Genomic DNA, 24,133 nt, shown 5'->3' with positions numbered 1-24,133 from the left:
CGTGGACCAGACGTTCAATCAACCGATAAATGATTTAGACTTTCGGCAAGTACCGTGACTTCTCTGAGAAGCTATACGGACAACTATTTAAGTTGGTGCTGGTTTTCGCCCAAACGGATAAGCAGATCCATTGTGTCTGGGAAGCGATTGAAGAGAAGAAGATTGTTAATTTTCCTCTGCCTATAGATTGGCGCAGTAGGCCTACACGTTTTTTCGACAGAACTATAATAATGCAAACAAAATTGATTTTTCAGAATTTTGTTCTTCAAAATCAAATATCTTTTAGCCAAGAGTTTTTCTCGCTGTTGTTCGGTCAATGTGGGTTGCTACGGCAAAAGTACTCGATATCGTCAGATCTAAACTTCATGCCATTTCCATGGCGGAAAACCAGTGTAATAAAGAACTGATGTTTTGACCATAAAGGCCTCAAGCAGTGCTCCCAAATGATTTGCTGAATTGCTATTTCGATGTCTGCGAACCAAAAAAAATCGATGGTATTTCAATTTAAAGGCACATACCATGCTGTTGTTTGTTTGGTGTTTGACTTGACAGGGGTTGTTTTCGCAATTGGGTTCATTGTCAGCCATACCAACCAAGTTTACTTCAAACAAGAATTGAGCTTTTATGTGAGCTTCTCATTTTCAGTCTGCTCGGGCTTTTATCTAGGCCTACTATTGCAGTTTTAAGCAATGTAGTGAAATAAAACAGTGTAGATGTTATTCAGCAAAGTTTTATTATAACAAGAATAGGTTTACAAACAAACAAAATAGTAACAGTTAGCAATATCAATTTAAGAACGTCTTACAAGTAAAAATAAAGTCTTATTAAGTAACAATACAGTAATCTCGGCAACAAAGTAATTTGGGATTCTAGATTGATTTAAATTACAAACGTTCTAACATTAACCAGATGAACGTTATCTTAACTATAGTTGCAACGCTCATCTGCTGAATGAGAAAGTAAAAGCACAAACAAGCTAGAGTCCATTGCTTCACTTTCGTTTCGCGCACTATGACAATAGTGCGCAAAATTTTACTTTTGTATTTATCACATAAACGGTGCAACTATTCCCAGAAAAGATAATAATTCTGATGGGAGCTAAAACTTTTCAGTGTTCGGACAAATGTACTCATTTCAAAATTCAATCAACATACAATACAGTGCAGACAAAGCATATTGTACAAAGTAATACAGTAAATGGCAACCCAAAATTTATATAAAGTAATTAACAACAGCACTTAAAAATTGAAGATATCAATGACAGAGAGAAGTGGAGTCTGCAGACAACTGTTCAACTCTGATGTTTCGGGATGAAAACCAGACTTCTTTGAAGCAAAATAAAGAGAGAGTTATACACCATCTTTACAAAGTCACTGATATATTCAACAAACGCTTTTTTACAAAACTAAAAAAAATGTTGAAAAATGATAGGGGCTGTCATGGTTTCTTCATTATGAACAGGCAATACGAAAGTTGAAAAGTTTAAACTGCAAAAAGAAACCTTCCATACGATTGTATGGATGTTGCGGACTTGCAGTAATAAGGATTACTTAATTTCTCTTCATTACCATTACTTTTACACTCGTTGTGTTGAAATCGATGAGGGGTAAAATACAGCAAAAAAATGCATTTAAAACTGAAAATTAAAAAGGCACAGGACTTGTTGAGGCAACAAAGTTTATTTGTAATGTTTTGATGCAAAACGAAAACAACAACAAAGCGTTAAATGTGATGTTTAATACTCTAGATTAAAGGCATTACGCAATGTGAAATGTAGGCCTAGTGTTATTTACTTTATAGGCATATCTGGATTGATAGCCTGAAGTTTTGTTTGAGGAAAATGATACTAATTTCTCAAAAAAAACAATTACCAATGACTGTTTGACACATATTACTGTAAATCAAAAGTAACTCTCAGGCTGGTGTAAGGTTAAGAAGTGTTTACAAAACCAAACCCGTGTTTTTTAGATCATATTTGTGTAAGTTTGCGCGGTTTAATCAATATAAAATAAATATTTTATAGGCAGTGGGTTTTGCAACACTCAAAGATGAAGCAACCGAAATATTGCATAATTTACAACACCCCCAGACCATCTTCTAATTTGAGAAGCCATTCGCTTTTATTTTACCAACAAATTCTGAGAAACTAATTTGAGTGTCACTAGGCAGATGACAATAATGTATTTGGATCACATCGTTGTTTATGATTTACTTGCTTGCTTATACTTTTTTTTATGAAATCACTGCGTTATACTTCTTAACTTTAATATTTTCATCTGAATGTTTTCTAGGACTTCGTTCGAATATGACACGTTTTGTCACACTGCATTAGGCTACTACAGTGCGACACCAGTTACATAAAATTTCATTTACAACACAAGCCCTTTCGGCCACGCATAAACAATTTCGATCAATTCTGTTTACAATAAATTGTGTGCATACTTCGGAAAACGCAAGAAACGAAAAAATTGAACAACTGCAGAAGAGAAATACAAAAATGTTCTTGTATAATTTATTGTTAATTTATTGTATTGTTGTTAATAATTTATTGTACAACTAAACTCATGTTCAACGAATGTTTCGAAAACTAAATTGTTTTATTCTTCAGTGCGAGTAAAGCACATTGCTCGAGTTTAGCAGAGTTTGATTTAGGTTTAGTATCAGTTTGGTATCTACACTTTGAATTCCTTATTTTTTTATTAGTTTGACCAGGCGTTCCACCATTTGCGCATTGTACAATTTACTAGAAAATATTTCTTCACTTGATTGTTCTTGGACTGTTGGTGATGATTGCATAACAAATAGGCTACAATATTGATAGTGGCAAATCATCAAAATGCTCCTTCTCCTGATTCTTGATAGTTTGGCTCCGTAGAGACAAAGTAATCTTCAAGGAAACTCTGTTGGAATATAAATAGAAACAACTTATTGTATTTAGTGCTTAATTATTTCTCATTTAGCCACATATCAAACTTGTAACTTGGTTTGATTCAACAAATAAACAGTTATTCCAAAAGTTTCAGAGTCAGAAATTTAATGACCCTGCTGTGCTGTTCTTGCATTTCTTTTACAAATTTCTTAATTCGAGGCTCCATCTTCGTTTGGTTTGGTTTTGAATCCTTATCCTCGGACTGACAAAGCCTTGATTGTTTATTCCTGGTAGTTTCGCATACTTGTAGAGGCTCTTGACGTAGGGCCGGTAACCGAGATTGACAGAATGAAGTTTTCCGATTGTTGAAGTCTTGTTGTCTGGGGAATTATTCCATTCACTAGGTGCCGCTGAATGGAGAGCAGTTCTTAACGTGCGTTGCTCAAGCGCACACCCCGAGAGTCGAACCAGCGCCGCGTGGTCTTGAGCCGGGCGCGTAAATGCTTATTGCTATCCTCTTACACATATCCACAACCTTCAAACAATTTCTGTTTTTGTTTTTTATTTTTCATACTACTTCAATTTCAGTCGTTCATAAAGGTATTGAGTGTACTTACATTCAAATACTCAAACGTAGGTCTCTGCATGTCATCTTTATGCCAACAGTTCAACATAAGTTCATACAACGAGTCTGGACAAGGAGGGCGGGTTGTTGGCTTCGGCATTCGATAACCTTCATCTACTCTTCCTATCACTTCAATATTCTTCATTCCTGCACAAATGAGTAATTGATTATTTCATACAAAGCAAGTCACTGTCTACGTTAATTCTATGAAACTATGGTAATGATTCACGTGGTATAAATGCAGCGAATGACAGTGAAAGGTTAGGCAAACGATGCATTCGTGTGTTGTTAGTATCTTGGAAAAGAAAAACAAGTAGCCTACCTCTCCAGTCATCTTATGATATAAGGCCTACTATGGCTACCTAGAGATACGATATGATTTGTCACATTTTGCAGAAATTTACAGATTTTGCTAACTTTGGACACTGTTTAAATGATTTTTTTTTTTTAATTATATTTTTACGCTTTCTTTACTGTTTTTCCCAGATGACACAATAGGTTTTAACATCATTCATTAGATGTTGAAAAATAAAGACAATTTGATTTCCAAGATTTAATCAAACTGTTAATTTTTCAATAACAGTCTGATTGAGAGTTTTTCAACTTACTTTTTCTCATTTGCTACTGCTTCCCCAAGGCAACAAAAAGCTTTTATATCATTAAGAGACAGCAAAAAGGAAAAAAATCTCAGAAAATGTCAGTAAAACGCTAGCAGTAGCGGTAATCAAAATCTGCAAAATGTAGCAAATCAGGCCGCATCTCCAGGTGGACATGGGCCTTCTTATATACTAGCCACAATAAGGCAATGCATACTTTGCCTAGACCGTACAGTCATGTGACTTGAAGTAGAATTTAAACCACGAAGAAAAACTTGGAAAACTCCAAAACAATGTTTACTTTGTTTAAATGGTGTAAAGACACGCTTGAGTTATTTTTATTTTTACATTGCAAATTATAAAAACGTGGAAGGTTCTAGAATTTTATTAGATGAAAATAAGCCAAAACTATTCCCAAACAATCATGTTGCACATATGGTTTGTTATGGGACAACTGGTCATATTGTCATACATGGTTACAGTATGTGGCATAACTTTTTTGGAAGATTTTTGAGGCACAAACGTTTCAGCATATATGCAGTGGCGTAGCTAGGGAATGTGCCGGAATGTGCCGCCCGGGGCGGATTCAGATTTTGCCGCCCCCTCAAGAAAGAGCATGTGAAAATGAAATGCGTTTTTTATCAGATTATAATCAAAATAAAAAATCGTAGTATGAAAATTCCACCCCCAGACGTGCCGCCCGGGGCGTTCCGCCCCCTCCGCCCCCCGCCCTAGCTACGCCGCTGCATATATGATAGTTATTTTTAGTATTATTGAACACACACAACTTGTGTAAATCAATACAAAAATGATGATATCGAGACCAAAACATAGGCGAAAATATCTGCATGGCAGCACTAAAAATAGTGCTTTTGATTAAATAAAACGTGTTACGAATAGTTGTGAAATTACCATGCTGCAATAGCGCAAAGCTTCTGATTCAATAAACATGAAGAGTGGGTAGTTTGTCTTCCTAGAACATGCAACCCACTTGTCAAATATGCCCATTGTGCAAAGTGAATCTTTGGTAGGTTTGGTGGAATCTACTGTCAAATTTCTTTTTCATCTTTTTGACTATTTTAATAATGGTGATTTTTTTCTATTTCTCTTATTGCACTTTTGTTGATGTCAAATTGTTGTTTTGTGAATAAACAAGGTAAACAAAATACAATTATGAAAATACAAACAACCATCAAATAAACGTCAATAGTAACAACATAATCATCAAAGAAAAGTTATCGAACAAACCGTGTTAGCAGATAAATTGATTTTGGGTAGAAAATTGCTAGAAAAAAATAACCCCTGATAATGTCCATGACTTGTCGGCTGCATTGTCGAATGGTTAAAGCCCTGGTTCGATGTTCAAAAAGGCACCAATTTGATACTCTCAAAAGAATGTGTCTGAGCTGTGTCTTTGGCAAGACACTGAAAGGCATGCCGTCGTCCCGTCGATTGCGGAGTGACGCCCCTTCGACTATAGCCTTTGATTTCTCTCATGATTATGGACAGTACGCTGCTCTAGAGAGAAATTCCAACCGCCCTTCTTCGGGCTATGACCTACTGAACTGAACTGATACTCACCGGGGTATGGAGTTTTCCCTTTCGTTAGGATTTCATTCAATAGCACGCCGAAGCTCCACACATCGGACTTGATGGTAAATCTTCCGTAAGAGGCTGCTTCAGGTGCTGTCCATTTGATTGGAAACTTGGCCCCTGAAAACATGTTTCGAGTAGATTTGGGTTAGAAAACGTTTGAAAGACAATGACGCATATTTTCTACATGTCTGAATTATCAACATTTAAAAACTCATAATACTCGCATAGTTTTCATAATCTGTGGAAGCCTATATTTCATCCCATAATTACCCGATTACTTCTCACATGTAAGAATGTCAACAATGTTAAAGCAAAACTGTTGAGCTTTGCGTTTATTGCAATAAAAAATACACAAAAGCTTCCAATTGAACACATATGTCATCTCTTGGTTCATTCATAACAAGTTATTCATATAAGCACAAAATTTCATTAAAAACCGCTTTTAAAGAAACAATTCAATAAAACTAACAGCGCACCATGCAAAGAACAGTAGTCTGGGCCACGAATAACAAAAGTTGTATCTAAAAGTTAACACAATCATACAACAAACACGATTAAAACGCAAGAACTTTACGAAATTGAACACAGGCAAAGGGTTAACGGCGTGTTAGCACAACTGCACACTACGATAACAACAGATGAGTAGTTTGACTGAATGATTTTTAAAATAAAGTTTATACAGACCTGGCAGCATCCTCTCATAAGTTACATTCGTGAATTGTGCGTGTAAGTGGGGTATGAATTCAATAACATTAAGATCACTTTTGTGAATCTCCAAAAGTCTATAAACCAGCAATTTACTAGTAAGCTTAAGCTGCGTTTACAATCACTCACCTTGATGAGCATTGTACTCATCATCCTCAATCAGCCTTGCCAGACCAAAGTCGGCAACTTTGCAAACCTGGTTGCTTCCAACAAGCACGTTGGCTGCTCTGACGTCACGATGGATGTAGCTGTTACTCTCAATGAAAGCCATGCCTGCTGAGATCTGTAGCAACCACATCCGATTATTGTGGACTCAACAAACTGACCAAAATTAAGGAGATCCAAAACAAATGATCTTGACACAAAAAGGTACAGACCGTACTTCCAATTTATTAAGTAGCTACATTTTAAATGACTTAAAGTTTTGTCCCTTAATAAATAATTAAAGTGCATCAGCATCACTAGGGATTATTATTGTAGGTTATAGCACAAACAAGTGGAGTTTACCATTTTGCTATGTATCAGGGGTTTGTTAATTGTAAGTTAGAGGAGATAACCTAACATTCATGAACGCCTAATGTATCGCAAGATAGTAGCCTATATTACCGGTAGGCTACATTAGTTTGTGCCAAATCCAAATGTGGTAAACTGTGGATTTAGGCTGACGGTAAAGAAAGACGTTTTCATAACCATGCATCTTGACTTGTCAACCCAACATACCTGTGCTGCCATGTCTATGTGGTCGATGAATGTTGTGTATCTACCTTCTCCATCCCTCAAATAATCCAACAAACTTCCATGACACATGAATTCCGTGACAATGTAGATTGGTTCAGTTGAAATCTACAAAATATCGTTCATTATTTAAGAACATGGTAGTCTCTTTTTCAGTTGAACATTTCATCTTTATAATATTATTGTTGGTGAAATGTCTCATTTAATTTTTGGATACTTCATTGTATTTTTAAGTTAAATAGTTGTAGTAAGCGCGTTAGACTGTAACGTTAAGGGGCAATTAAGTCGTAAAGACGATTGAAATATGAAAGCAAGAACGATCAGTCGCATAGACGAAATAATCATGAAGAGCGAATGTATCTCATATTCTCCACTCAATAATTTCCTCCTAACTGTGTGCCTGTGTCAAGTAAATACTTTTAAAACATAATTTGAATGGAATATGTGCGGGCATATCGTCTACCTGCTTGCTGTTACACTATTGTCTTATGTCGGTATATTTATGTGGTTTATATTTTATAAATTATATTCAAAACATAACATCAGGTTTTGATTCCGCATTTCTTCTTACCACGGCGTATAAATTGACTAATTTTTCATGACGTAAAGTTTTCATTATTTTTGCCTCCTCAAGGAAGGCTTGGGGTGACATCGTTCCAGGTTTTAAAGTTTTCACTGCTACTTCTGTGGTTCCATTCCATAGACCTGAAGTACGTGAAAGCAAATTGATACAATAAATATTATTTGCACTATAAAAAAAATGCATAAGCAAAACAAAACAATCAGAAGAAATTAAAAGCACATGTACCGTAGCTGTTAATCTCATAAAAGCCTTTACAACCAATTTTGCCTTTGATGGGATTTTCAGACAGTTTTTATTTAAACATGAAGAATCTTCTCTGAGGGCGAAAGAAGTTGTTAAGAGTTTTAGGTGATAATGAAAACTTAAAAAAGTATTTTGTTGTAAGAAATCCATTGTAAAATTGTCTTATGTCATAACTAGCATGATTTTTGTAAGCTTATAAAATTGATCGAAGTTTTCATACTAAAATATTGAATTAGTTACTGAAATAAGCCTGTAGAATGTTTTCAACATGCAAGCTTAGATTGCTAGAGCATCATGCTGTTTGCGAACCTTTCCAAACTTCACCAAACATTCCAGCTCCAAGATTCTTGTTCAATGACAATTCGCTTCGATCAATTTCCCAGACGTCTGGAGCCATCGTCCCGGTAGATGGTTGTACTTTGGTGTATGGGTCCCCCAGTCGGCAACACAATCCGTCAGCGGACACTGAACATGGACAAATAATGCGGTCAAGTCTCTTTCATAATGAGTTGAATTACTAACGATGTATTAAAAATACTTGAGTGTGATCATTATCAGCATCAGTAACAGTATTATTATTAATTTTTGTTCTGATGATATTAGTATTAGAAGGCTACAGTAGTATTAATTAGAGCTGGTTGTGAGTACTGAATAGCAGTTAGACTGTAGCTATAGCGGTTGCCTGACAATAGTAGACTGCTCTACCTATGTGGTTGGTAAAAAAACTAGTAAAAGTGTATTTGATAAAGCGATGAAACGCGGCTACAAGCGTGCTAATGATGACCTATTTAGACGTTTCAATCTAACATTAGGCTAATTCAAGTGCAGAAATAAAAACATCATACCTTGGTAATGGGCAACAAGGCTGTCCAGATCAGGAAATTGAATTCTAGTTGATATGTAGAAGCCACCATTGTCAAGCTGGCGTATTCTGTAATGCTTAATTGCCATCCCATTTCCTGGATCGCTCACGGACAGCGAATAAGAACCTAAAGGGTAAAACATAAAGTAAGCTACAATCTAATCTTCAGTCAGCTGCATACACCGTGGCTATCACGAATATGGTAAACATCTGTAGCCTATGAACGGAAAGATTTATAGGTGGGAGGGAGAGGTTTAATGTAAAACACACTTAAACGTTCTGTAAAAGTCTATGGGTTTGTTATTACATTACAGAGTAACATTGTTCATTTCCTATATTGGCGATTGAAATTGCTACGCTACCACGAGTTATTTTTGCTTGAATATGTTCAAGATTTATCGATAAGTAACCATGAGCTGTAGGCTTACAATGAATTGTTACCTGGAGTTGTGGCGTTTTGACTCTCCCGTACCATGAAAGTACCACGAGGGGAATTGGACTGTTGCAAAGATCTTTCGCAATCTCTTCTACTGATAAGGCCAAAGTACCACCTGAAACATTTCACATTATACAGCAATGAAGCCAGATCGCCAGTAAACAGCGGCTCTTTGTTCTTACTGAACGTATATTGATTTGTGTAGGCTTTGTACTTCCCCGAGCAGAAGGATAGTCTCACAGGACTGCGTCAGGGCGAGGATCATTGGGCTGCAGCACCAAGCTCACAGGATAACATTTCATTTATATTGTGTATAATTGTACCGTGCTATTCTAGCAACACACGAATAGAAAAAGTTTCTTTTTCTTTCTCTAACATTTTTCTGGTAGCAAGTGAAGCGTCTTTGTAAAAAAAAAAAAAATTGAAGTAAACTTTTAAGAAATAACAAGGACCACTTGTAGTCGACCAACACTATTCGTCAGACCTACTTTGTAATGTTCGTGGTTCAATAACTTTAATTCATTTTCACATCAATTGTGAAAATCAAACTCACTCTTTTGATTCAAGGCGGTCTGCTTCGGCCACATAGTTTCTTGGGATGTAACCTTCCTTTGCAGTTGTGGGAGATCTTGCAAGCCACCAGTCTCCCTCTCTGTGTTATGTAAATCAGTTACAACAAGGAGTTGTGGTATCACATTTCACCAGCAACTAATTTTAACTAATTACTACAAATTACAGTATGCAGTTGAAAAAATGGGAACATTACTGAAAAAAGGGAACTTTGAAAAATGTTGCTTAAAGGGCGGGGAAACCCAAATTAACTTTGCGAGTTTTTTGTTTCAGCGTGATGTCATTGTGTACAACATGCGTTTTAGCAATAAAAAAATCCAAATTTTGTTGCCCTCGTCTCGCTAAGGCCGCTTTTGTTTGATACCCGTTTGCGAGGTCTCGTTGCGCATCAAGCTGTGATGCTGTTCGCTGTGACGTCACAAGGTAAATATAGTTGTGGCCAAAAGTTTAAGACCAGACTTGATTTATGACGATTTTTGCATTACTTCAAAATACTGCATCAGATATAAGATGATGCATAAAGATGATGCAACTGAAACAATATATGATACAGTATTTTGAAGTAATGCAAAAATGGTCATAAATCAAGTCTGGTCTTAAAATTTTGGCCACAACTATATGTACCTTGTGACGTCACAGCGAACAGCATCACAGCTTGATGCGCGCGAGACCTTGCAAACGGGTATCAAACAAAAGCGGCCTTAGCGAGACGAGGGCAACAAAATTTGGATTTTTTTATTGCTAAAACGCATGTTGTACACAATGACATCACAATCAACATGAAAAAGAACTGATTTTCTTATTAGAAACAACATCTTACGTGTTGATAACATAAAGCAAATCTCCTTTCTTGAAGGGGAGGTCGTCATTGGTGCGTGCGTCATAATCATACACAGCAATGTATTTCTTGGCTCCAACTATGCGACAAAAAAGCATGCATTCTGTTAAAATATTTTCAATCTTTTGCGTGGTTTCAGAATATATAGGCAAGTTATAAATTATTACGGTTGTGCCACTTTTTCCTTTTGTTGGGTTTGTTTTTAAATTTTGTTTTCACAACAACGTTTCTTTTGCATTCCGACAAAGAAAAGTTGAATTGATTGACAAGTTAATGATTGCGCTCAAACTGAAAAGATCTTGAAACAACCTAAAGTGAAAAAAACATGATCTTGTTATCTTACCTGGAGGAGGAGGCGGCGATGCGGGAGGTACATCAACCGGTCTTGGAGTGTATGCTACATTTGAGTTCCCATGTAATACTTTCGGTCTTGGTGCAATAGTAGGTCGTGTCTGGGCAGGAGTGGAAGCTTCCGCATTCTTAATGCACGGAACAAAGGTAAGGCACCTCCGAAAGAGACTCATTTTAAAGATATTGAGTGGAATTACGCAGTTAAAGAAACACCACAATTACAACTTTGCCTGCAAGCCACTAGATATTTAAAGAAAATGATGAATTGTGACAAATCATGGTCACCAACCTTTTCTGAGAGTTGTAGGATATTTCATCAATTGTCACAACTACTTTCCTGATATTACGACACCAAACAAACATGGTTGTAGGCTACAAATGTAGGCTACCTCTGACGCTTGTTTCAAATTTTCAAAATCACTTCGACTTTGGTCAAAAAATATGAAAAATCCTAGTTTAAAACTTCTGAAAAAACTTGAATGCCTAGTTCCTACTTCAAAAGTTATTGATTTTTGGTCGTTGGTAGGCTACTAATTGAAATTTAGGAAATAGAAAGAATATAACCTTGACAAATGGTTCAATCTTGAAATGAATCAATAAGTACACATTGTCGTCATCATAACTGGTAACGTCATTTCTGGAAGATGACCTCATCAATGTCGTCCACAAATATTGACGTTTTGTTTCTCTTCTCAAATTGTCATCAACATGCTTCACGATAGCCTGTCCTCAGTTTCTTCGATAGACCTTTTGTTTTCTTCTTATCGCATGGGATCCACTCAGCAGCAACACCGGGTTTACAGAGAGGGGCCATGTAGTAATATTCCCCCGTTCCTCCCTCCTCAAGCAAAAGAGAGAAAATGCAATGTTTTGTGACAAAACAATGCCAAAATGTCAAACTTTTCTTGGTGCCAGTCATTCCCAATCAAAACAGCTATTTCTTGCCTTGTTGTAGTCTTTTTTTCAAAACGTTTAAATCTACTTATTTTGCAGCCAGACCTTAGCTCCAGAAAATCTGTATTAGGAGGGGAAAGTCTCAAACTCTTCCAGACGGCAACTTCCACCCGTAGTTAGTTTCTCGCACCTGTTGCTTTTTGTTGTTCTAAAACAATTGCATATCATTTCCGCTTGAAAGCAAGCTTTTGAGGTTTCAAATCTTTAGTTCTTGCTTTAAAAACTTCGTCTGGGGTCTATTTTAGAAAACGCGATTGCGAAATATGTATAATGATATGGATAAGCTAAGACGAAAACGGACGGATGGTTTAAATTAAACAAGTAACTTTGCTACACGCTACACTGCTACTGCATAGCAGAATGGTGAGAGCCATGATTCGTTGTTGCAAAGGCCACTGGTTCGACACTTCTCAAAAGAATGTGGTTCTGTCTTTGGCAAGACACTTAAAGGCATGTTGTTGATTGTGGAGAGACGTGCCTTTAACTATAGCCCTTGATTTCTTTCATGATTATGAAAAGTGCGCTGCTCTCGAGACAAATGTCTACGGCCCTTCTTAGGGTTATGGCCTGCTGAACTGCTCACTGCTAAAGTATTTCATTGAGCGTTGAGCCATATAAGCCCATTATAACTTTTCTAATTGAAGGTTCATTTGCTTTTTTTTCAATGAAAAACTGGACATAACATTTGAAATCATTGTTAACTGTGAAAAAATAAAACTTAGAGCAAACTTTGCGTGAGATCTTTAAAAGAGTTTTCTGCATGCTAAAGTAGGCTACCAGAGTATTTCTAAGATACAAACACTTCCAGCTTGGCCTGTCCTAAAGACGCGAGCTTGCTTGAATGGATGCTCGAGCGTTCGGCTGATATCACGTTTCAAACAACGGCGATATCTTTTCTACACCGATTGACAGAATCGACCGAACGTGTTAAATTATCTTCAAATGTTTTCTATGCAGAAACACTGTATGGATTTCAAGCTACCAAGGAAGTTGTCTAAGCTCATCACTTTAGAGTTAAGACAATGCGTTATGGTTTGATTAAGTTTGGTTTTGAATCTATATCCTCGGACTGACAAAACCTTGATAGGGGATTCCTGGTAGTTTCGGATACTTGTAGAGGCTTTTGACGCCGGACCGGTTACTGAAATTAACAGAGTAAAGTTTTCTGATTGTTGAAGTGTTGTTGCCGGGAAATTGTTCCATCCATTAGGTGCCGCTGATTGGAGAGCGGTTTTTAGAATGTGTTTCTCAAGCGCACACCCCGAGAGTCGAACCAGCGCCATTTGATCTTCAAACTTCAAGAATCATTATGTTTCTTATACTGATGACACTTAGCAAATTTTAGTTTTTGAAACTAAAACTATTTTTTTAGTGTATTCAAATACACAAAGAAACTAAAACAAATCTGTCCATCCGACTGCCGATTTTTTCCTCAGATGTCTAAAGTCAAGAGCGGCTGTAAGTAACAACTTCACATTGAAGTGATCATCTGAGGCAGCCAAATCCGTCATCGTTACATTGATTCAACGTCTGCAGACGTTCAGATGATTTGTGGATTGACAAAAATTTTCCAAGAACTTTTCAGTTGTTCGTATACACAATGTAGATGATCATATCCACTTTTTTGACAAAGGGTTAAAAACAATGAAACGCCTGACTATTGTTCATAACTGCTATTTCTTTGACGCTGAGGACACTGCATTTATATGGAAACCGATAGCAATTTAAGACAAATATTACAATGCAATTGTGCACCGAGATATACTTATGAGTCTATCGCACACTGATGCAAAAATAACAATTTCCTTCCCTTCTGTGAATTGAAAGTAACCTTGAACTGGTTTAAATTTATTTGCTTTAAGCTGAGGTTTGACTTGTTCCTGTTGAATAGTCATGTTCACTGAGCAATGTCTTAATGGTTGGCTTGCCAAGCCATAAGTATGATTTTGTGAAAAATATATTTGGTTCTACCCGGACTTGCGTGAACAGTAGATATCCTACGAATTGAGCTGCGGCAACCATACCATTGTTATCATGGCAGAAGGAAGTGTCTTGTAAATTCATTTTGCTTCACTAGGTCAACATTTTCGTTTTAGGTTACATTCTTTCTTTTGTTCAACCTTTTTACTTTGTTGTAAATTCATCTGTCGATGATGATTTATAATTTTCAAGGCATTATTAATGCGATAAGGTGGTTTTACAGCATATAACCAAGCGAAACGGGAAATTTCTCTACGTAAATAGGTAGATCTTTTCCCGACTCTTGCATTTTCTTAGACATTTTCTTAGCTTTTTGTTTTCGGCAACCTATCAATGTGCAACAATTCTATAACAAATTGTCTTAGACCTAGTGCAGCCGAATATTTCAACAACTGGTATCAATGATTGGCATGCTGTTATAATAATGTAGGCCAAACAAAAAAGGAGAACTTACATGGCCCCATTTCATAATTGGAATACTTAAACTCGGCAATTTGAATGACCACGATTTAAACTGAGAAGCTTTGATCTCTTCTTATGCATACCTTGTTCAGTCATTCAATACGACACGGAAATGAGAGTGATTATCTTTATCAATGGGTTAGATTTCACACAGATAAAGCATAACGCTAAATCTCCACTATACAGCAACTAATTCTCCCCAAAGTCAAATTTCTCACTAACTTCATACATATATAGGCCTAAATACTTGCTTGAATACATACCCTCAATGTTCACTCAAGACAACTAAATGATAGAAAACTAACCTCATATTTCTATGTATATCTTACTACACATGCACTATATTCATTTCAAATACATTTTACGACAGCACCGTAGGTTTATACAGTAAATAGCGCACAATACGCATTTCATCAAATATTCTATGGGCTTGCAAATGTAGCTGCTAATGCTTTATGCAATTCTATATTCACAGCATGTATGTCAGTAGCAATTGAACATTGTGTACGTCAAATTCTATTTCAAAAACGCACAAAAATATAGAAAATTATGTAATGATAGTAATTTCACGCCCGGATGAATCGTGGTTTCAATGGACGGCTATCAAACAGTGCACTCCAATTTTACCATTCTACTTTCTACAGCTATTTTTTTAGGAGTTGAATAAATACGTAGTGTGCACGTTTTACAAAGTAGGCCTACGCCTGAGCACCTGAACTTGCTTTTGTTGTCATACAAATTAGTTAAAATGACGTCACTTTAACGCACTGCTTGATTGAAATGTGACACCTAATCTTCGATGCAATAGATTGACTTTCGCTTTTAGCAGCACGATCGTTGTAATGTTTACTTCATAAATGTAGATACCAACAACCTGTTTTAACCTGATGCTGCGAGTTCGCTGTGGTAGTAGCGAATTACACTAGCTTTCGGAACACATCTAACCTCTAATACTTGTCCATTCTGCTCGCTAGCAACAAACTAAGAAGTACACTTCAAGGATCTGACACAAATCAGTGATGAAAGCTTTGAAAGATGCACATAATCAATTGCGGTATTGTTCATGTGAGTAAAAAAGCAAAACCTACGCTTTTAAACTTATATGCATGCATCGAGGTTTTCCATTGCTTGCATGTTAATTTCGAGGCTTCACAATAGCTTCTAACTCTGTCTGATGAAGATGTAGCAGTTAGAAAAACTTACGCTTTATCAGGCACTAAGTAAGATCTTTGACAACCTGCATGCATCGAGGTTTTCCATTGCTTGCATGTTAATTTCGAGGCTTCACAATAGCTTCTAACTCTGTCTGATGAAAATGTAGCAGTTTGAAAAACTTACACTTCAGGCACTAAGTAAGATCTTTGGCAACCTTCTTTGCGAAAAGGTTTTGAATCGTAGTTGATTAGTCTATACAGTGAATCAACGTCAAATTGTTTCAATCTAACACAAACATAATTGAAATTCCTACTAAACTAAATGCAGCGAGCATGAATTTACATTGTGATGAATCGTTTAGCGTGCATATGATGATTTATTTGTTTGATTCAGACTATAAATGACTAAGTGACAGTTATTTTGGTTGTCAAAAGTGCATTGTATGTACAGCAGATTCAACTCAACAATAGTGCAAGTGATTCATGTTTTGAATAAATCTATATGCACCTCACTTCATCCTTATGCAACGAAGTATCTACGTATACGCTGGACGTTAAAGTTGATGTCACAAAAGAGGTTGGTTGTCAAATATATGACACCTTTGGAGTGTCAAAATCGTCATAGAGTTTGGGGAGCATTCGTTACCTTTGGCAGCAAGAGGGAATGATTAGCACGTCAAAGATGCTGAAATGATTACAAGTTAAGTTCCCAAGCAGTTAGAGTGGCTCCGTTTGCCACAGAAGTAACATATTTTGATGCAAAACCAACGTTTGTCTTTGCCTTGTCGATGAGGTACCTCTGAGCCTACCAAAACGAAATTAATCTTACAACTTTTACTTTGATAACGTTGACACTGGCGAGCGGCAACAAACAGCTGTCATTAGGAATAATCACAGCCCGCCCAAAAAAACACCCCTTTTCCGCTCTCTGACTATCCAGGGGCTCGAGCCGACTCGTTTGTGAGACCAAGTTTCACACCAACATTACTTTCAATATCACAGTAATGCAACATCCCCAATGGAAACACAAAATACCATACGTACTCAACTACTCTGCGTTTATGTTGTAATACATAACATAAACGTATAAAAACTTACCTCACTGCCACTTTCAAAGCAGTTGCTGACGCTGGCTTTTGTTGTTACAAAAAAAAATGTATCAACCATAAACAGGCCTAGGCCTTTTACATGTAACTTGAGGCAAAAAACGCGTTGAGGCTTACAGATTTGCTGTATCACTTCAATCATCAAAGATTATTTCATACCTTTTCTTCGCGTTTGACATGTTTATCTCAGTTTCAACTGAATGATAGTTTAGAGCCGAAGTCTTCTTGACAAATCTTGTAAGAAAAGCTGGCATAGCAACTGTTTGGCTTACTACCTGAGTGTTGTCTCAAGCAGAAAGAGCGAAACATTTTATAAGACTTGCTTGCACCAAAAATAAAAAATAACTTTTTCATTAATGCGAGTGTAATCAGCTTTTCAGTATGTCTGGATAAATAAACAAAAACTTTTAGCTTTTTAGACAATATATACAGTAAATCTTTGACGAGAAAGAAACACAGAAAAGGAAATGTTAAGTGCCTACTCTGTACAACTGTTGCCCAGTACTTGGAGTGTGCGTATCTGGAGTAGTAGTTTAGGGCCAGCCATCTGAATGGGTCAACACTAAAATGCTTGAAAATTTAACATTTGCAGCCCTTTTTTAAGCGTCCAAAATAAACGAGTTGTTAGAAGCTGGTAAATTTCCCGTGTCATCATTCACTCCCAAGATGATTAATCCGCATTGATAATGACCTGGCGCATGGCCTACTGCAGTTGAAACAGTTGTGCAAAAATATGAAGCAGAGGTTGGTTCTACTCTATGCCTAAATTAACACGAGGTTAAATCTGTCACTTGTTATAACATAGTTCTACAAAAGTGGCTCTCGGCCTTCTTGTGGGCAATGAGGTCTAATTAAAGAGTTATTAAGTATGCCAGCTCTCAACCTTTTAAGAGTAAATAATGAAAAATGAGTCAAAAGTTTGGCGAAATAACAAGTAAATAATAGTCAGGTTCGGAAACATAACTTATTGATAAAGCTTTTGCTACGGCAAAGACGGCTTCGTCTTTTTCGGTAGTTTACTCAGATTGAACTTGGCTGATTTTATTTACTTGTTACGTTTTGTTGTTTGGTTGCATGTGTAACTAAATGAATAATCTTTGTGTAACTGTTCATCAGTTACATGGAGATATTGAAACAGAGGTTACGCGACATCAACATCTCAATATATGGGATTTTATTTTTACATTTGAGTACTTTTCCTTAAATCAGTGCATTTTCGGATCCCCTTAACAGTTTCCATGGATCTCAAGTTGGGTCCATTTCTTTCCAATAGGTCTTTCAAGCTAATGCTCACAATGTCTTTTATGGTTGTTTTTATTAACCTTCACTTTACGACGAAGCGAACACTTTAGAAAATGCATAACATAAGAGAGGGTTTTACTTTTTGCTTAATTTTAAATTGTGTTTTTTCAACTTGGCATTTGTTTGACTGTGACTTGGCATTGATCGATAGTTCAAAACTATCTTCAACCTATACATGTATTAATACAATAAATCGTATTGTTTCTAACAAAAAACAGGAGATTTAGGGTAAAAGAAGAAATTGAATTGTTTTTGGCAGTTGCTTGGTTTGGTTATTGTAAGCTATTAACTGCTATTGATCAGTGCATATAAATTTATAAAAGATTGTGACACCATTCCTTGAACTCATTAGCGCCCATCATGAGTTCAGCGTTCGCAAACAGGCCGATAGAGATTCCTTGTGCTCCTCAATATCCTTTCGAAACCAGTGGGAAGAATAAGCTCGCTCGGGAAAAACTGGAAAGGTGTGTTCAAGTTTATTTTGTTCTTATACCCAGAGAGTAAATCAGTCGTTTGTTGCATTGGTTCAACGTTTTCAGACGTTGTAAATGTAAAATCAGTGTGGAAAAGTAATTTGTCCACTGGGTAAAATCTCAGACAGCAAAATTCGTCACTTTTACATTGATTCAACGTCTACGGACGTCTGGGAAGCTTCTATTTGTTTGTTCCCAATGGAAACTGCTCATTCATATGACTTAATGGAATGAATAAGATTCCAAACTTTAAGCACAACTAACAAAAGATTAAATGTGTAGATAAAAGGTTTTTGGGTGTCTTTATGGACTTTTAATTACTGTATTTTGCATCACAATGTGTATATAGGAATAATGATGTTGCTTATTTGTGGTAAATCACTCCATAGAGTTATCCTAGATTTTATGATAAAATAGAAAATAAAAACTTTAAATAGGTTTATTGACTATCACTTTATAACATTTATGTTCTTTTACATCCATTGCTACAGTGTGTGCAACTTCGCATAAAAAACATTTCTTCTACAAATGTAAACCGTAATTTTTATTAGGCAATAAAAGCTGATAACAATTTTAGGTCATTACAAAGCCGAGCATCCCTCCAATCCGCATCAATGCAAAGCTTTCATCAGCGCAATCACCGTCTCTATGGTTACGGGAATCCACCTATAGTAAACAGCAGCCAACAACTTCTGTGCCTCACTCCGAATAGGAGCGGATTTCTTTCAAAGAAGACTCGTAATCGAAACTCCGCGGTGGCGAAAGCGCAGAGATTCAGCGAGCTGGAACACTTGCCCTACATGGCGTCAGTAGCGACTTTAATAACAAGTGATAGCGTCATGGGAACGTCAGCTGTGACGTCACCAACGCCGCCAACGACCCACCGAAGTCTCCCGACGTCACGACCGACGATGCATTACAAGCACGCGCGAGCGACTCTGTCAGGAAGCAAGCGAAACACTCCGACATCTGCAAAAAGTAACTTTGAAGCCAACGTCCGTTACAAGCCGCCAACCCCGCCTGTCAGCGGAAAGCAAACCTTAAACAGAAAGGAAGAAAATCTTAAAATTTACAGAAATCAACTTCAATCGTATTTTGGACCACGCAGAATTGAAACCAACATCATTGGCCGTAAGATGGCGCCAGTGCTGCGTGTTTTGCCTGCTGCAAGCCGCACCAGAGCAAAAAATGAATTTTCAACAAAAAAAGTCGAAAAATTACCGGACGAAACAGAAACAACATCACAAAAGAAAGTTCGTTTTTCGGACCAGTTAGGTTTCCCTCTAGTCCGAAACATGACGCCAAACTATAAAAGAAAACACTCGTATATCTTGCGTTGGCTAGAGACCGCAGGGAGGTCAAACCATTCTTTGGGTTGAAATAACCGTTTTTCTCCAACACGAAATATTTGTCTTTATTGCTACCTTCATGCGTTTTGAAGCTCACTTTTGCTTGTTTTCGTTACTTTTGCGTAATCTAACCTTGACAGTGTTTATTTAAATTAATAATAAGTTATTTAATCAAAGTCGCAAACCCCATGCGATACAAAATGATTGATTATATGGAAACCTTCTTTCGTCGGGGTGAAAAAGCTTTTTTGCAAACTTATTCCTGGCAATTGCGCAGAGCCTACTTGTAGAGGCTTTGAACTACTGACGCAGACCCGATCACCGAGAATGACAGAGTGAAGTTTCCGATTGTTGCTGAACTGTTGTTGTGACCGTGAATTATTCCATCTATTAAACAATGCTAAATGGAAAGCTGTCTAATGCGTTGCTCAATCGCACACCTCAAGACCCGAACCAGCGTCGCTTGATCTTGCGGTTTCTTCATCCATAAAGTCGGGCGCTTCAGCAACTGAATCGTCGGGGCAGGCTTCGATGATACAGTTGCGTCGCAGGAAACGACAAAACACAATTATTAATTGCAGTCAAAATACACAACTGAATTTATTCAAATAGAATCTATTTGAAGCATCTAAATCTAAACTGAAGATAATTATGCAGACCGAAACAAATTTTTAGATCAGATAGTAAGGTTTTTAGTAATGATTTTTAATCAATCACGATTTTTAGATAATAATATTGAACAGATTCTTGTGAAAACAAATGTGTTTTCATTACAAAGTATCAGCGAGTCGCTGCAATGTTGTGGGTTTCAGACACGTCACAACCCAAAAGATAGCTTTTTTTTGCTTAATAATGCTCTAGTATTATTGAATGTAGGCTAACCAGTGTTTTGATCATATATTATGTCCATCACCACCACCATCCGTATGTGTCCATCACCACCACCATCCGTATGTGTTCATCATCGTCATCATCTCTTTGTCTTCACATAAGGTGGAACAAACAGATAATGATGATGAACAAAAATCTTGTTAGTGGTTGCTAGATTCAAAAAGTTTGAAGCAAATATTTAAAGCGTGAGTCAACTTGGCTTCACTTTAGTTTAACTTGAGTTTGCAATCTTTTCGAAAAATATAAAATCGAAACAAAAACGTACTTGCCTTAGATTTTACGAAAATTTGTTATGAGATCATCATGTGCCTGTTACCATATTTTTTTTATGTTTTTATTTGACTGGATAGTTTACATCTCCAACGATTCTATGGTTTATAAAAAAAACAACAATTGAAACCACTTTTTCTCAGTTGTGACCACATACTGTACATTTATCAAAATGGTTAGCAGCTAACTGGATGACTATAATAGGCCTATATATAATTATATATTCTTTGCCTGCTTTCAGCTGTTCATTGGGTTGCATCTGCATTTTCCGTTGACTGTATGTTGCCAGAGTGAATGCAAAAAAGAGATTTGTATTGTTGGTAAATTAATAAAACATAAATCGGTTTAAACCTCTATGGCTAGGCTATACGATAATTATTTTTTTTTACATAAAAATATTGAGTTGCGTTTCATGCGCATTTCTGTCATAGAAAACTTTTGAAACTATTTTTGTAATCAGCAATCAGCAGCCCAAAATGAATCCGAATAAGTTCTGTGTTTTGCCATGCTAGACAGGTAGTCACTACCTGGTCTAGCCCCCTGAAGAAGTCAGTCGTGTCTGATTGACGAAACGTCGGAATAAAAGCAGATTGTCACTGTATACATCTTGTGATAGTTTAGCTTAATTTGCACCAGTAAAACATCTCATATTATTTAATTTAATGCCTGGTGAACAGCCTCATTTAATTTTCTCTTTTTGTAATTAACACACATAAAATTATTTCTTCTAGGCCGCAATATTATAATTCTTCAGCATCAGCACAATAAGTTAGATCAGCACATAAATGTAAGCCAATCAACAAACAGCTCAAACCAGTGAAAGACCATACAGTCACCAAGTCACATGTGCCCAACCATTTCGACGTGTCGCTGTTTTGCCTAGACATAATCATAGAATCTCCTTGGGCGCCAAACCAAAAACTAACAAAAATCACAATGCGAATTTGAATCAGGATCAGATCAACTACGTGCACAATTCCAACAAAATCAACAATTATTCAATTTTATATTAATAAATTATTATAATATATTAATAATTATAATATATAAATTAGTATATTCAATTTTCTTTTTGTTGATGGCGTGGTCTGCGGTATATCTTTTCTTGCCGCACTCACAATTACAAAAAACAATTTCGATATTACGACTCTTCAATTTTTACCAAGATAAACAATATTTCTCTCGTTAACTGTGAAGCGCATTTATCCAAATTTAATAAAATTGAATTGATTGGACTGAAAAATCGTCTTTGAGAGATTTATCCTGGTAGTTTCACATGCTTGTAAAGGCTTAAACTATTGACTCAGGCCTGGTCACCGAGATTGACAGAGTGAAGTTTCCAAATGTTGTTGTCTGCAAATTATCGCACCCACTAGGTGCCGCTAAATGGAAAACTGTCTTTAGCCGCACACCCCGAGAGCACTGCTTGATATTGCAGTTCCTTTACCCACAACATCGGCCGTTTAACTGACCGACGTCTTAGGGCAAATAACAAGCTCACATTGTCACAAGCAAGCCCACATTTTGCTTTCCTTCTTGACCTCATGTGCTCTGTGCAAGGGAAAGAATGTCGAAAGCTAAGATTGACTTGTTACTCATTTCACAACTCACCGTTGGAGTTTATCTGAAGACCTGTGGATTTCTTGAACTTTGGATTTCGCAAAATAAACAAAACTTTAAATCCATTTTTTTGTGTTTGCAACTTTTTTTTTCTAACACACCTTTATAAAAGTCTTGTTTAGAGAATAGCAGAATGCGCTAATTTGCGGAACTTGAGCAAAACGCATCAAAATTTAGACGGCCGTAATGAGCAGTAATAAACTTTTGCCAAGACGTTGCACTGTGGTAGGTCATAAAATGGCAATCAAGGATGGGAGATGACGTGGTGGATGTAATTTTAAATGACGTGACCTCGCATCACTCCAGTTCAAATTAGAAAAATGACTGACGAAAGAAATTATTGACGGTGAGTATCAAAAGAAGACATCATGCTCTTTAGACTGATCGACATCTTTCGGTGTAGACTGATTGTAATCTCTATCCTACCATGAACATTCAATGACTCCCAAACTATGTTGCCAAGGGCGATCTTAGATAAATATCACACTATTTATTACATAGACGCCGATACAACGGCGGTGGTATCAGAGTACTGTAGTATAGGTAATCTACTATACGTATCTTAAGAAACTTTTTTGAACATTGACTAATAAGCAAATCACTAAGGAAGGAGTTGATCAGCTTTCTATATGAAATATCTTGATTGTAAGCAAATAAACTAAACAAAAAAATTATTTCAAATTTGATGCGAAACTGAAACATTTCAACAAGTGTAATTTCTTCTGTCTGACATGAGACATTAGTATTCTAGCTAATTATAATTTCTTACAGCAGTCTGGTAGCTAATCTCAGTATTAACTTGTAAAATGAAATCCAGCAAACAATTATGTTTATATTAAATGTTGAAATGCTAAAATTATGAGAAAGTATTTGCAACACTGCAAACTATGCAAAACTAAAAATCATGTTTATAGCAAGACAATGTAGTTTATGCATGTTTTATAGTTTATAGGACATGCACAAATTAAAAATGTTTGCATGCAAAAGTTAAGAATAATCAACTTTGCCACTCATTATTGTGTCTCAGGCAATTGAAGCTGATCGGTTCTTTAATACGAAATACCCAGCTGTGAAACTTTCCCTTTTCTACATTGATTCAGTGTCTGCAGACGTTGAATTAACAGAAAAAGAAAGATTTTTTCTGCTAGGCTCGTATAAAAATGAAAGTTAAAATCCAAACCCTTAACAATGATATGTTTTCAATGAAACTAAAACAATAAAAAAGTAAAGGAGTTATAGAAAGCAAAAGGAACTAAAGCTTCTGCTTTGCACGTTTGAAACATTTTGTTTTACCTAAACGTCACGAGTGGGTGTGAGCGTAGACATCGCTTCCAATTGGTTGTTTCCGATCACGTGACTTCAGCGCAGTCTCCTCTATGAGGAAGCTTCATATGAGTTAAACAATAGCTAAATGATGTCAAAGGCGTCACAACAATAACATAAAGAAATAAAAGGACATGATCTTATTGTTCTTATATTATTTGACATAAACAATCATAATTTGTAATTTAAATACCATGGTTTTGTGTGATATCAGTTGGCAGAAATAGCCTTACTGAAGCG

At 36.5% G+C, this 24,133-nt stretch overlaps 2 protein-coding genes across 2 annotated transcripts; one reads left to right on the top strand and one right to left on the bottom strand.

Annotated features, from left to right (window-relative positions):
* Nucleotides 1–722: 722 nt before the first annotated feature.
* Nucleotides 723–11,218, bottom strand: LOC145785429 (proto-oncogene tyrosine-protein kinase Src-like). Its single transcript, XM_082597086.1, has 12 exons — nucleotides 11,002–11,218; nucleotides 10,641–10,737; nucleotides 9,804–9,902; nucleotides 9,256–9,365; nucleotides 8,798–8,941; nucleotides 8,262–8,417; nucleotides 7,698–7,831; nucleotides 7,112–7,234; nucleotides 6,521–6,674; nucleotides 5,672–5,803; nucleotides 3,487–3,641; nucleotides 723–2,900 (listed from the first exon to the last, which is right to left on the bottom strand). The coding sequence occupies exons 1-12, from the start codon at nucleotides 11,180–11,182 to the stop codon at nucleotides 2,832–2,834; spliced, it is 1,554 nt and encodes a 517-aa protein (XP_082453212.1). The 5' UTR covers nucleotides 11,183–11,218; the 3' UTR covers nucleotides 723–2,831.
* A 6,973-nt stretch (nucleotides 11,219–18,191) lies between these two features.
* LOC145785802 (uncharacterized) lies at nucleotides 18,192–20,242 on the top strand. Its single transcript, XM_082597512.1, has 2 exons — nucleotides 18,192–18,431; nucleotides 19,018–20,242. Exons 1-2 carry the CDS (start codon nucleotides 18,328–18,330, stop codon nucleotides 19,817–19,819), a joined length of 906 nt encoding a protein of 301 aa, XP_082453638.1. The 5' UTR covers nucleotides 18,192–18,327; the 3' UTR covers nucleotides 19,820–20,242.
* The last annotated feature ends 3,891 nt before the right edge of the window (nucleotides 20,243–24,133 follow it).

Source organism: Aplidium turbinatum, chromosome 16, assembly GCF_918807975.1.
Source record: "Aplidium turbinatum chromosome 16, kaAplTurb1.1, whole genome shotgun sequence".
NCBI lineage: Eukaryota > Metazoa > Chordata > Ascidiacea > Aplousobranchia > Polyclinidae > Aplidium > Aplidium turbinatum.
Note: the sequence above shows the minus strand (reverse complement) of the source record. Positions and strands in the feature narration are given on the sequence as shown.

Bases quoted from the DNA above. Each gene is read 5' to 3' on its own strand.
- LOC145785802 (XM_082597512.1), top strand. From the start codon at position 18,328: ATGAGTTCAGCGTTCGCAAACAGGCCGATAGAGATTCCTTGTGCTCCT. The intron at 18,432-19,017 runs GTGTGTTCAAGT...TAACAATTTTAG, and splicing joins GCTCGGGAAAAACTGGAAAG to GTCATTACAAAGCCGAGCAT.
- LOC145785429 (XM_082597086.1), bottom strand. From the start codon at position 11,182: ATGAGTCTCTTTCGGAGGTGCCTTACCTTTGTTCCGTGCATTAAGAAT. The intron at 8,418-8,797 runs GTATGATGTTTT...GTCCATGTTCAG, and splicing joins CCTTGTTGCCCATTACCAAG to TGTCCGCTGACGGATTGTGT. The intron at 7,235-7,697 runs GTAAGAAGAAAT...GATATTTTGTAG, and splicing joins TAGTCAATTTATACGCCGTG to ATTTCAACTGAACCAATCTA.